Source organism: Strix aluco, chromosome 22, assembly GCF_031877795.1.
Source record: "Strix aluco isolate bStrAlu1 chromosome 22, bStrAlu1.hap1, whole genome shotgun sequence".
Taxonomy (NCBI): Eukaryota; Metazoa; Chordata; class Aves; order Strigiformes; family Strigidae; genus Strix; species Strix aluco.
In genome coordinates, this window is record NC_133952.1 from 8,567,239 (window position 1) to 8,580,931 (window position 13,693).

Consider the following 13,693-nt stretch of genomic DNA (forward strand, 5'->3'; position numbering starts at 1 on the left):
GAGGGGGACAGGACTCACCTTGCAGCGGCACTGCCCGTCGGTGTCGCAGCCCTCGCCGATGCTGCCGCGGGGGTCGCACTGGCACTGCCCGCTGGGGACACCCGGCTCTGTGGGGCGGGGTGGGGGGACATGGGATGACAGCCGTTAGGCAGGACCCCCCCTCAGTGCCACCACGGGGGACACCGCCTCGTCCCCTCCCTGTGACACTCACCTCGGCACGGCTCTCCCCGCAGCGGGTCCCCCACGTAGCCAGGCGAGCACCTATGGGGGGAGCATCAAAAAAAATCCAGTGAGGGGGGGTTGCACCCAAAAAAACACAACCCCCACCCCACTCCAGGTTCCCCCGGCACCTCTCGCAGAGGCGCCCGCTGTGTCCAGGGGCACAGGCGCTGCAGGTGGGCTGCCCGTCTGTGTCCTCAAAGCAGCTCTTGGTCACTCTGCGGAGGGGACAAAGGGATGGGTGAGCCCCTGCCGGTGTCCCCAGGGACGTAGAGGACAAGGGGGTGGCACCTACTGGGTGTCACCGTGTGGTCCATGGCAGGGACAGGGCTGGCAATCATCCGGGGTACCCCGGGTGGCATCACCGTAGTAGCCGGGTTGGCACTTGTCACATTGGGCACCTTCCGTGTGATCCCGGCAGTCCTGCAAAGAAGAGGGGTTACGGTGTCGGTGACACTGCCATGGGGATCCCTGGGGTGTCCCCTCACCGTCCCCAGCTCACCTGGCAGACACCGGTCTCAGGGTGGCACTCGCCGGCGTGGCCGTGGCACTGGCACGGCTCGCAGGTGCCCAGGTAGAGCCCGGCGGTGCTGCGGGTGTAGCCGGTGTCACAGTCCTACGGAAGGGGCACGGGGACAAGCAGGATGAGCCACCGCTCAGTGTCCCCAAGGCCAGGGTGAGGGGACACCGAGGGTCTCACCTGGCAGGAGGCACCGCGGTAACCAGGTGGGCAGGCGCAATCCTCCACCTCCAGCGCTGGCGGGCGGCCGGTGGCGTGTGGCACCGCCACGTCCAGGCTGACATCGGCCAGTCTGCGGGGCGAGAGGGGATGTCCCCACCACTCTGCTCGCCTGCGTCCCCATGTCCCCCGTGTCCCCTCCCCATCCCTGGTACCTGCTCTCCTCCGGTTGATCGGAGTAGGACGCCCGGATCATGAAGAGGTCGACGTCAGCCAATGCCATCAGGAGATGCTCACGGGTGGCATCGCGCCCGTCCGCCCGGCGCCAGGCACGCTGCGGGCACAACCGGGGGGTGACCGCCATGTCCCCAACCTCATCCCAGGGTAGGGCGGGGGGACACCCACCAGTCCTCACCTCGCGGAAGGGCACGGTGACAGTGGTGGGGACACCAGAGGCGGGTTTGGCATCGGAGAAGTGCTCCAGGAGGATGCCGTTGCCCTGCAGCAGGACGTCGGGCTGGCGCGGCAAAGGTTGGGCACCCGCCGGTGCCCGGTGTGTCACCGTGTACCGCAGCTCGCCGCCATACGATGTCACCTGCGGGGAGGGATGCAGCGAGGCTCAGCCGGGCTCGGGGACGTCCACCTTGTCCCCCAGTCGGCCCCAGTGCTGGCACCTTGTCGCCGGCGAAGGGCGCGGGCAGCACCCAGTAGTAGACGTCACGGGGCAGCGTCTGGAAGGCGGCAAAGAGCAGCTCCCGCGGGGAGGAGAAGCGGGCGCCATCGCCCACCGTCCGCGTGCCGGCCAGGTTGGCCAGGCTCAACGGCGGCGTCTCTTCAGCCGTGAGGAGAACCTGGAAGGGGAGTGGAAAGGGGCTCGGTCGTAGGCATGGCATGGCATGGCACTACAGGGCAGGGCACAGCACATCAAGGCATGGCACGGCACAACATGGCTCTACATGGCCTGGGATGGCACAGCGCTACATGGCATGGCATAGAAATGCATGATGAGTCACAGCACAACACGGCATGGCATGGCATGGCATGGCATGGCATGGCATGGCACAACACGGCATTGCACGGCATGGCATGGCACAGCACTACACGGCATGGCACAGCGTAGCACAAGAGGGCACATGTTACAGCATGGCACAACATGGCATTGCACAGCACAACATGGCACAACACGGCACGGTATGACGTGGCATGACATTACACGGCACAGCATGGCATGACATGGCAAGACATGGTGTATAATGGCATGGCATGGCTTGACATGACATAGCATGGCAGGGCATGGCACAACATGGCACTACATGGCATGGCATGGCTTGACATGACATAATATGGCGCGGCATGGCACGGCAAGGCATGGCATGGCACAACACGGCACTCCATGGCATGGCATGGCTTGACATGACATAGTATGGCACAGCAGGACATAACACGGCACTCCATGGCACAACATGGCACTCCAGGGCATACAAGGCTTGACACAACATAGCACGGCATGGCAAGGCACAGCATGGCATAACATGGCATATAATGGCATGGCATGGCTTGCCATGACGTAGTATGGCATGGCATGGGAAGGCATAAGATGGCATAGGACATCATGGCATGGCTTGACATGACATAGTATGGCACAGCAGGACATAACACGGCACTTCATGGCACAACATGGCACTACACGGCATGGCAAGGCACAGCATGGCATAACATGGCAAATAATGGCATGGCATGCCTTGACATGACGTAGTACGGCATGGCATGGCAAGGCATAACATGGCGTAGAACAGCATGGCATGGCTTGACATGACATAGTATAGTACAGCATGGCACCACATGGCACTACATGGCATGACATGGCTTGACATGACGTAGTATGGCATAACATGGCATAACATGCCACTACACTACATGGCAAGGCTTGCCATGACGTAGCACGGCACGGCATGGCACAGCACGGCAAGGCACTCCATGGCACAACATGGCATATAATGGCCCGGCATGGCACAACACGGCACTACATGGCATGGCATGGCTTGATGTAGTATGGCACGGCACGGCAAGGCGTAACATGACATAGAACGGCATGGCATGGCTTGACATGACATAGTATGGTGCAGCATGGCACAACATGGCACTACATGGCATGGCATGGCTTGACATGATGTAGTACGGCACAGCATGGCACAGCATGGCATATAATGGCCCGGCATGGCACTACATGGCTTGACATGACATAGTACAGCACGGCAAGGCATAACATGGCAGATAATGGCATGGCATGGCTTGCCATGACATAGTATGGCACAGCACGGCAAGGCATAACATGGCATAGAACAGCATGGCATGGCTTGACATGACAGTATAGCAGGGCATGGCACAACATGGCACTACACGGCATGGCATGGCTTGACATGACGTAACATAGCACAGCATGGCATAACGTGGCGTATAATGGCATGGCATGTCTTGACATGACGTAACATAGCACAGCATGGCATAACGTGGCGTATAATGGCATGGCATGTCTTGACATGATGTAGTACGGCAAGGCATGGCACAACACGGCACTCCATGGCATGGCATGGCTTGGCATGACATAGTATGGCACAGCAGGACATAACACGGCACTCCATGGCATGGCATGGCTTGACATGACGTAGTACGGCAAGGCCTGGCACAACATGGCACTCCATGGCATGGCATGGCTTGACATGACGTAGTATGGCACATCATGGCACAACACGGCACTCCATGGCATGGCATGGCTTGACATGATGTAGTACGCCAAGGCCTGGCACAACATGGCACTCCATGGCATGGCATGGCTTGACATGACGTAGTACGGCAAGGCATGGCACAACATGGCACTCCATGGCATGGCATGGCTTGACATGACGTAGTATGGCACATCATGGCACAACACGGCACTCCATGGCATGGCATGGCTTGACATGACGTAGTACGCCAAGGCATGGCACAACACGGCACTCCATGGCATGGCATGGCTTGACATGACGTAGTATGGCACCGCACGGCATGGCAAGGCACGGCATATAATGGCCCGGCATGGCACTCCATGGCCCGGCATGGCCTGGCACGGCCCGGCCCGGCGCAGGGGGGTACCTGGTGTCGGCTCCAGGCGGAGCTGGCGCAGTGCCGCGAGACGCCCATGCAGAAGCACGGCAGGCAGCCCTCGGGGTTGGCCGCGCTCAGGTGGAAGGTGCCGGCGGCGCAGGCGTCGCACAACCGGCCCCGCACGTTGGGCTGCGGGGGGGTGGGCGCCGTGGGTGGGGGGTGCCAGGGGGTGGGATCGGATCAAGTGGGTGCTGGGGGACTGGGAAATGGGGTGCTGGGGTGGGGAGGGGGGGGGCTGCCGGGGAGTGGAAATGCAGGGGGTGGGACTGGGTGCTGGGGGGCTGGACTGGGTGCCATGGGGGGGTTGGGATGGGTGCTATGGAGGAGTGGACTGGGTGCCACAGGGGATCAGACTGGGTCCCGGCGGGGATTGGGATGGGTGCTATGGGGCGGGGTTGGAATGGGTGCTGGGAGGGGTCAGGCTGGGTGCTAGGGGGCAGGGGTGGCAGTGGGTGCCCCAGGGATCGGACTGGGGGTCATGGGGGGGTGGAATGGGTGCTGGGAGGGGTCAGGCTGGGTGCTATAGGGGGGTTGGAATGGGTGCTGGGGGCAGGGGTGGCAGCGGGTGCCCCAGGGATCGGACTGGGAGTCATGGGTGGTTGGAATGGGTGCTGTGAGGGGTCAGGATGGGTGCTATAGGGGGGTTGGAATGGGTGCTGGGGGCAGGGGTGGCAGCGGGTGCCCCAGGGATCGGACTGGGAGTCATGGGTGGTTGGAATGGGTGCTGTGAGGGGTCAGGATGGGTGCTATGGGGGGCTGGCATGGGTGCCGGGGTGGATCAGGCTGGGTGCCCCAGGCACTGGACTGGATGCCATAGCGGGGGTCAGACTGGGTGCCCAAGGGATCCCACTGGGTGCCACGGGGGGTGTCACACTGGGTGCTTCGGGGATCAGACTGGGTGCTGTGAGGGATGGGAGCACCCAGCCCCCCCCCCCGCCACCCCAGGGCCCTGCCCCCACCTTGCAGCGGCACGTGCCACCGGCCGCGTCCTTGCCCCCGCGGGCGTCACACTTGACGAGCTCCTGGCCTGTGGGCAGCGAGGGTGAGGGTGGGGGCACCCCTGGGTGGCTGGGGGGGGGGGGTGTCACCCCACAACCAGCACCCACTACTCACCGATTGGGGTGCACTTGCCACCTGGCTGGATGGGGTCTCCCTCGTAGCCCGGGGCACACCTGTGGGGATGGGTGGGTGATGGGTGGGGGGTCTCGGGTGGGGGGTCTCGGGTGGGGGGAGGTTATAGGGACACGCCCCCCCACCTCTCGCAGCGGCGGCCGGCGTAACCGGGTGCGCAGGCGTCGCAGGTGGCTTGGCCGTCCGTGTCCAAAAAGCACGACTCCGAAAACCTGCGGGTGACAATGACGGTGACATAGCGGGGCTGTGACATTCGGGGGGTCCCCTGGGGTTGGCACTCACCTACGAGCTGGCTCAGTGTAGGGACAAGGACAAGGGTGACAGGCGGTGGCCGTGCCCTTGGTGGCATCGCCGAAGAAGCCGGGTTTGCACTTCTCACACTGGGGACCCTCCGTGTTGTGCTGGCAGTTCTGGGGGGGACACACGCACACGTGTGGCACGGAGGGGGGTGACAGCGTGCCACATCCCTGTCCCCTTGTCACCCCGCACCCCCCCTCCCTTACCAGGCAGTGCCCAAAAACGGGGTCGCAGGTGCTGGAGTGGCCGTGGCAGCCGCAACCGGAGCAGGTCCCCAGGTAGGGTCCCCTTGTCACCCGCTCGAAGCGGGTGGCACATCGCTGGCACGACAGACCCGTGTAGCCCACGGGGCACCTGGGGACACAGCGGTGTGACGGTGGCATCGTGGCGGCGGTGACACCGAGCCCGCGACCTCGCTCCTGGCAGTCACCTGCACTCCTCAACGTCCCCAGCTGGCCCCAGGCTGGTGTCACTGGGACTGGTGACATCCATGGCCACGTCGCTGAGCCCCACGCTGGCCATTCGCCCGTCATAGACCGCCCGGATGAAGATGCCCTCCAGCCCCTGCAGCACCAGCAGCAGCAGCTCCCGGCTCACCGGGGCACCCTCCTCATCCTCCCAGTGGTCCTGCCAGGATGGTGACACTGGCGTCACCCCAGGGTGACCACCTGCCACCATCAGCATCACCTGCTTGCCACCACTGGTATCACCTGCCCATCACCAGCATCGCTTGCTCATCACCACCAGCATCACCCACCCATCACCAGTATCACCCACCACCACCAGCATCACCCACCCATCACTGGCATCACCCAACCACCACCAGTATCACCCACCCATCACCAGTATTACCACCTGTCATCAGCATCACCCACCCATCACCAGTATCACCCACCCAACCACCACCAGTATCACCCACCCATCACCAGTATTACCCACCTGTCATCAGCATCACCCACCCATCACCAGTATCACCCACCCACCACCACCAGCATCACCCACCCATCACCGGTATCACCCACCCACCACCACCAGCATCACCCACCCATCACTGGCATCACCCAACCATCACCAGTATCACCCACCCACCACCACCAGTATCACCCATGACCACCAATATCACCCACCACCACCAGCACCCACCCACCATCGCTGTCACCCCCCACCCAGCTCCCACCCACCTCAGTGAAGGGCACGTGCCGCCAGTTGAGGACATCGGGCCGGGTGGCCCCAACACGCGCCCGCAGCTGCCGCCCGTGGCCCCGCAGCACCACGTCAGGGTGGGTGGTGGGCTCGGGGGGTCCCCGCCCCAGCCGGTACCGCACCCCGTAACTCAGCGCTCCCCCGTAGGCATCCACCTGTTAGCATCAGCGAGCTGTCAGCAGCTGTGCCGCTGGCGTCCCCAGCCCTGTCCCCACCCCGGTGTCACCTTGTCCCCAAGGAAGGTGTCCGGCAGCGCCCAGAAGGCGTCGAGGGCCAGGAAGCGGCGGGACAGATCCAGGAGCTGGAATTCCTCGGCGTCCGTGTCCACGTGGAGCTGGGTGGCCGAGAGCACCTGCGAGGACGGCGCCGCTGGCACCGTCACGTTGACGCCTGCGGGGAGATGCTCAGCCCCTGCTCTGTCCCTTGTCCCCCCCGCCCCTTGTCCCCAGGACTCACCCTTGAAGTCGTCGGGGCGGTCGAAGCGGAGGCGGAGGCGGTGGCGGCGCCGGGCGGTGGCGCGGCAGGCGGTGGTGACGCCGAAGCAGAAGCAGGGCAGGCAGCGGGATGTCCCCGTCACTTGGAAGTGGCCCTCGGGGCACGGCCCTGCGGAAGACGGTGGGTGACGGTGACGGGGCCATGGGGGGGGGGCGGGATGGGGAGGGGAGGGCGGGGGACGCTCACCGGGGCGGGTGACGGTGAGGATGCTGTCGGGGATGCCGAAGACCATGCCGAGGGTGTTGATGGCCTCGCAGGTGTAGGCGCCTTGGTCGGCCTCTTTGACGTCCCGGATGGTCAGCGTGCCCTGCCCGGCCTCGCTCACGATCGACACCCTGCGCGGCACGCTTGGCACCAGGTGGGGCGCACGGACCCGCCCCCAAGTGCAAGCCCCGCCCCCAAAGTGCAAGCTCCGCCCACCGCGCAGCTCCTGCCGGCTGTTAGCTCCGCCCCCTTGCTGGGAATCCCGCCCTGAAAGCCACGCCCCCCGGGCAAGCACCGCCCCCTTGTGCAAGCCCCTCCCACTGCAAGGGTCCCCCCTTGTGCAAGCCCCTCCCACCACAGGGCTCCCCCCTCGTGCAAGCCCCTCCCACCATTCCAGGCCCCGCCCTCCAAAGCCCAAGCCCCGCCCCCTCTGCAGGCCCCGCCCCAAGCACAAGCCCTCCCCAATGATAAGCCCCGCCCCCTCCCACCAAGCCCCGCCCCCAGAACACCACGGTCAGCCCCACCCCCTTAGACCCCGCCCCCTCAGCCCCCACCCATTGGTTCCCCGCCCATCTGGCCCCGCCCCCTCCCCCGAGGCCCCGCCCCCACCTGTGGCTGCTGGGGGTGTGTCCCCAGTTGAGGCGCCAGGTGATGATGGGGGTGGGGACGCCGGTGGCCACGCAGGTGAAGGTGACCGTCTGCCCCGGCACCGCCCGCACCGACTCCCGGGGGAGCGTCACCACCTGCGGGGGCACTACCCGCACCCCCCCGTCACCACCCCGACGGACCCCCGCGTGGCACCAGCACCGGGTCCCCAGAGCGGCTTGGGGACGGGGCCACCAGTGTGGCACCCGGCGCTGTGCCACGGCACAGGGTCCCCAACGTGGCACCGTTTGGGGACAAGGTCACCAGCACCAGGTCCCCAGCCCAGCTTGGGGACAGGGCCACCAGTGTGGCACTCAGGACCACATCATGGCACCAGGTCCCCAGCATGGCACGGCTTGGGGACAGGGCCACCAGTGTGGCACCCGGCACTTTGCCATGACACAGGGTCCCCAGCATGACACCACTTGGGGACAGGGGCCACCAGTGTGGCACTCGGCACCACATCATGGCACCAGGTCCCCAGTATGGCACGGCTTGGAGACAAGGTCACCAGCACCAGGTCCCCAGCCCAGCTTGGGGACAACGTCACCAGTGTGGCACCCAGCACTGTGCCATGGCACAGGGTCCCCAATGTGGCACCACTTGGGGACAGGGCCACCAGTGTGACACCCAGCACCTCATCATGGCACCAGGTCCCCAGTATGGCACGGCTTGGAGACAAGGTCACCAGCACCGGGTCCCCAGCCCGGCTTGAGGACAAGGTCACCAGTGTGGCACCCGGCACTGTGCCATGGCACAGGGTCCCCAGTGTGGCACTTCTTGGGGACAGGGCCACCAGTGTGGCCATGGCACAGGGTCCCCCAACGTGGCACCACTTGGGGGACAAGATCACCAGTGTGTCACCCAGCACTGTGCCACGGCACAGGGTCCCCCAGTGTGGCATTGCTTGGGCACAGAGTCCCCAGCACTGCCACCAGCACAGTGCCATGACAGAAGGTCCCCAGCACAGCACGGATGTGGCACAGTGTCCCCCACAGTGTCCCCAACCTGGTGCCATGGGCCGGCGTCCCTGGGTGCAGCGTCCCCAGCCCGGCGGCACGGCACCGCGTCCCCAGCACAGCTCGGGCGCAGCATCCCAACACACAGCCACCACTCAGGGTCCCCCAGCACCGGCCACCACGCCTGCCAGCGGTGTCCCCTCCCGGTGTCACTCCACCGCAGCCGACCTCGTCGGAGCGGTCGGGACAGTCGGGCTCCCGGTCACACTGGTAGCTGGCCCGGATGCAGCTCCCACTGGCCACGCACCGAAACTCCGCCGGCCCGCACACCGCACCGGGTGCCTTGGTGGCTGCAGCGGTGACGGTGACACATGTCAACCGGGGTGTGGGGGGGGGGGGGGGGCACCCGTGTCACCGCGTGCGTCCCCAACCCGGCCGTACTCACGGCAATCGGTCTCGTCGGAGCCGTCCCCCGCAATCGTTCTCGCCGTCGCAGCGCCAAAGCTTGAGGGCGCAGTGCCCGTTGCGGCACTTGAATTCGTTGGGTTCGCAAGGGGAGGGGGTGCCTGGGTGATGGTGGGGGGGGGGGTGTCAGCACCCATAGGGTGTCCCCACCCCGCCCCGTCACCGCAAACTCACCGCAAGCTTCCTCGTCGCTGCCGTCGGCGCAGTCGGGCTCGCCGTCGCAAGGGGGACGCAGCGCCCGTCGGCGCAGGCGGCTTCGCCCGCTCGGCACCCCCCCGCCGGCACTTTGGGGGGGCGCGGGGTGAAGGGGCGGTGCAGGGAGGGGGTGACGGCGGCCGTGACGGTGCTCACCGGGCGGGTGGTGGTGGCGGGGCGGGCGGTGGTGGGGGCATCCGCGTCGGGGGTTCTGCGGGGATGGAGGGTGAGGGGGGGGGGTTATGGGGGGGAAATGGGGGTGGGGGGGGGTTATGGGGGGCTATTGGGGGAAATGGGGGTGCTGGGGAGGTTATGGGGGTTATTGGGGGGAAATGGAGGGGCAGGAGGGGGTATATGGGGGTTATAGGGGAAATGGGGGTGCTGGGGGGGTTATGGGGGAAATGGGGGTGCTGGGGGGGTTATGGGGGGCTATTGGGGGAAATGGGGGTGCTGGGGAGGTTATGGGGGGAAATGGGGGTGCTGGGGGGTTATGGGGGGAAATGGGGGTGCTGGGGGGTTATGGGGGGAAATGGGGGAAATGGGGGTGCTGGGAGGTTATGGGGGAAATGGGGGTGCTGGGGGGTTATGGGGGGTTATTGGGGGAAATGGGGGGGCAGGAGGGGGTATATGGGGGTTATAGGGGGAAATGGGGGTGCAGGGGGGGTTATGGGGGGAAATGGGGGTGCTGGGGGGTTATGGGGGGAAATGGGGGTGCTGGGGGGTTATGGGGGGAAATGGGGGAAATGGGGGTGCTGGGAGGTTATGGGGGAAATGGGGGGTGCTGGGGGGTTATGGGGGTTATTGGGGGGAAATGGGGGGGCAGGAGGGGGTATATGGGGGTTATAGGGGGAAATGGGGGTGCAGGGGGGGTTATGGGGGTTATGGGGGGAAATGGGGGTGCTGGGGGGGTTATGGGGGGCTATTGGGGGAAATGGGGGTGCTGGGAGGTTATGGGGGGAAATGGGGGTGCTGGGGGTTTATGGGGGGAAATGGGGGTGCTGGGGGGTTATGGGGGGTTATTGGGGGAAATGGAGGGGCAGGAGGGGGTATATGGGGGTTATAGGGGGAAATGGGGGTGCTGGGGGGTTATGGGGGGGAAATGGGGGTGCTGGGGGGTTATGGGGGGCTACTGGGGGAAATGGGGGTGCTGGGGAGGTTATGGGGGGGAAATGGGGGTGCTGGGGGGTTATGGGGGGAAATGGGGGAAATGGGGGTGCTGAGGGGTTATGGGGGGAAATGGGGGTGCAGGGGGGTTATGGGGGCGAAATGGGGGAAATGGGGGTGCTGGGGGGGTTAGGGGGGGAAATGGGGGTGCAGGGGGTTTATGGGGGTTATAGGGACAGAATGGGGGTGCAGGGGGGTTTATGGGGGAAAGGGAGGTGCAGTGGGGGGTTACTGGGGGAATGGGGGTGCAGGGGGGTTACGGGGGGGTCTCACCGCAGCCGTCCTCGTCGGAGGCGTCCCGGCAGTCGGGCCGGCGGTCGCAGCGGTATTCGCCGGCGACGCATTCGCCGCTGCCGCAGGTGAACTCCGAGGGGGTGCAGGCGCGTGGGTGGGGGGTCACTGGTTGGAGGGGGGGCACAATCAGGGTGACACCCCCCAAAATATCCACCCACCAGAAACTGGAGCGGGGGGGGGGTGTGGTGTGTCGAGACGCGCTGGGACGCGGGACCAGGCAGCGTGATGGGATACATGGGGCGGTTTGAGCCCCCCCCACCCCACAGCCCCCCCCAAACCTGCGATAGCCCCCCCAAACCCCCCCCCCCCCGGTGCTCACCAGCCCCCAAGCGCCGGAACTGGAAGCCGTGGGGGGAGGTGGCGTAGGAGGCGATGGAGCCGGCGGCCAGCAGGTCCCGCAGGACCCCCCCCAGCTGCGCCTCGTCCCCGTTCCCCTCCGAGCCCACGTCCAGCTCCACAAAGACGTCGCCTTCCAGCTCTCTGGGGGGGTGGGAACAGGGGGTCAGCACCCCAAAAATCTCCCTACTGCACCCCAAAATCTCCCCTGCATGCCCAAAACTTCCCCATCACCCCAAACCCCCCACAAACCTCCCCATTTCTCCCCATCGTCCCAATTCCCCCTGTACCCCCAAACCTCCTCTGCGCCCCCAAAACCTCCCCATCACCCCAAACCTCCCCACAGCCCCACAAACCTCCCCATCACCCCCAATTCCTCCATCCCCTCAATTCCCCCTGCACCCCCAAACCTCCCCGCACCCCCAAGCCTCCCCATCATCCCTAGCCCCCCTATAGCCCCCCCAAACCTCCCCACTGCCCCCCAACCTCCAATCAGCCCAAATCTTCTCCATCCCCCCAATTCACCCTGCACCCCCAAACCTCCCAGCCCCCCAAACCCCACCTGCACCCCAAAACCCCCCAAGTTCCCTCAAAACCCCCTGGGCCCCCCCAAACCCCCCCAGCTCACTTGATGAAGACCACGCTGACCACCTGCTCCCCTGGCACCTTGTAATACTCCGACTCCAGCTGATGGGGGGGGGCGAAGCAGAAAATGGGGGTGTCAGGGTGCTCCCTTGGGTGCCCTCCACCCCCAGCAGCCCCCCCTCCCCGTAACCCCCCTCTCACCGCATCCACCACAGCCTCGGAAATCTCCCGAAATTCCTCAGATTCGGGGTCCTCCAGCTGCCGGCTGTAGTCGATGCTGCGGGTGAAGTTCACCAGCGCCCGGAAATAAACTGGGGGGGTGTCAAAAATGGGGGGGGGGGGGTGTGGTCAAAAATGGGGGCGTGGCACCTGCACCCCCGAAAATACCCCTCTGTGATCCCCATCCAGCTGTGACCCCCCCATCCAGCTGCCCCCCTAATATTTGAGAGTGTCCCCCCCCCCAGTATAAGGCATTGAGGGAAAAAAGTGGGGGTGCAGCAAGGGGGGGGGTGTCCCCCAAAATGTGCCACTTACTCAGCGGGGGGTCGTCCTCGGGCTCGGCCACCACCATGCCCGCCGGCGCGGGGGGGGGCCCGGGCGCTGCCCGCCGAGGAGGAGGAGGAGGAGGAAGAGGAGGAAGAAGAGGAAGAGGAGGATGAAGAGGAGACAGAGCTTGAGAGCGGTGACACACGGGTGACACCCAGGGGACAGGTGCCACCCCAGGGCGTCCCCTTACCGGTGGGTGCCAGCCCGATGCTGCCGGGTACGTGGGTAGTGCTCGCCGGCGGCCAGGTGACACCGCTGCCATCCTCCCCACTGCCATCTGCAACGGGGACAGCGCGGGTGGCACCCAGGGTGGCACCCACCCATGGCGACACCCACCCAGGGTGACACAGACCCACCCAGGGTGGCACAGACCCGCTCAGTGCCACCTTACCACCAGGTCCCAGTGCCATCTGCAATGGGGACAGCGCGAGTGGCACCCATGGTGGCACCCAGCCATGGTGACACCCACCCAGGGTGACACCCACCCAAAGTGCCTCCCACGTATGGTGACACCCACCCAGGGTGGCACAGACTCACTCAATGCCACCATACCCCCAGGTCCCGGTGCCATCTGCAATGGGGACAGTGCGAGTGGCACCCACTCATGGTGGCACCCACCCAGGGTGACACCCACCCATGATGACATCCACCCAGGGTGGCACAGACCCACTCAATGCCACCATACCCCCAGGTCCTGGTGCCATCTGCAATGGGGACAGCGCGAGTGGCACCCACCCATGGTGGCACCCACCCAGGGTGACACTCACCCAGGGTGACACCCACCCATGATGACACCCACTCAGGGTGGCACAGACCCACTCAATGCCACCATACCCCCAGGTCCCGGTGCCATCTGCAATGGGGACGGTGTAAGTGGCACCCGTGGTGGCACCCACCCATGGTGACACCCCCCAAAGTGGCTCCCAGCCATGGTGACACCCACTCTTGGTGACACCCACCCATGGTGACACCCACCCAGGGTGGCACAGACCCACTCAATGCCACCATACCCCCAGGTCCCGGTGCCATCCGCAATGGGGACGGCGCGAGTGGCACCCGTGGTGGCACCCAGCCATGGTGGCACCCAGCCACGGTGACAGCCCCCTCCCCCCCCCCACTGCCACCCCCCATC

The 13,693-nt window shown here is 65.4% G+C and overlaps 1 protein-coding gene across 1 annotated transcript in view; it reads right to left on the bottom strand.

Annotated features, from left to right (window-relative positions):
- Positions 1 to 11,700, bottom strand: part of HSPG2 (heparan sulfate proteoglycan 2) — a 39,015-nt gene extending 27,315 nt beyond the window's left edge. Inside the window, 29 exon segments of the mRNA XM_074848200.1 lie at positions 19 to 107; positions 212 to 261; positions 351 to 437; positions 515 to 642; positions 722 to 835; positions 920 to 1,031; positions 1,114 to 1,232; positions 1,314 to 1,493; positions 1,573 to 1,749; positions 4,031 to 4,171; positions 5,002 to 5,069; positions 5,156 to 5,214; positions 5,299 to 5,385; positions 5,456 to 5,583; positions 5,677 to 5,824; positions 5,901 to 6,097; positions 6,652 to 6,828; positions 6,900 to 7,063; positions 7,130 to 7,276; positions 7,355 to 7,503; positions 7,982 to 8,126; positions 9,195 to 9,326; positions 9,422 to 9,449; positions 9,451 to 9,542; positions 9,616 to 9,666; positions 9,669 to 9,847; positions 11,074 to 11,199; positions 11,414 to 11,574; positions 11,683 to 11,700. Coding sequence (XP_074704301.1) covers positions 19 to 107; positions 212 to 261; positions 351 to 437; positions 515 to 642; positions 722 to 835; positions 920 to 1,031; positions 1,114 to 1,232; positions 1,314 to 1,493; positions 1,573 to 1,749; positions 4,031 to 4,171; positions 5,002 to 5,069; positions 5,156 to 5,214; positions 5,299 to 5,385; positions 5,456 to 5,583; positions 5,677 to 5,824; positions 5,901 to 6,097; positions 6,652 to 6,828; positions 6,900 to 7,063; positions 7,130 to 7,276; positions 7,355 to 7,503; positions 7,982 to 8,126; positions 9,195 to 9,326; positions 9,422 to 9,449; positions 9,451 to 9,542; positions 9,616 to 9,666; positions 9,669 to 9,847; positions 11,074 to 11,199; positions 11,414 to 11,574; positions 11,683 to 11,700 — 3,453 coding nt within the window.
- Positions 11,701 to 13,693: the final 1,993 nt, after the last annotated feature.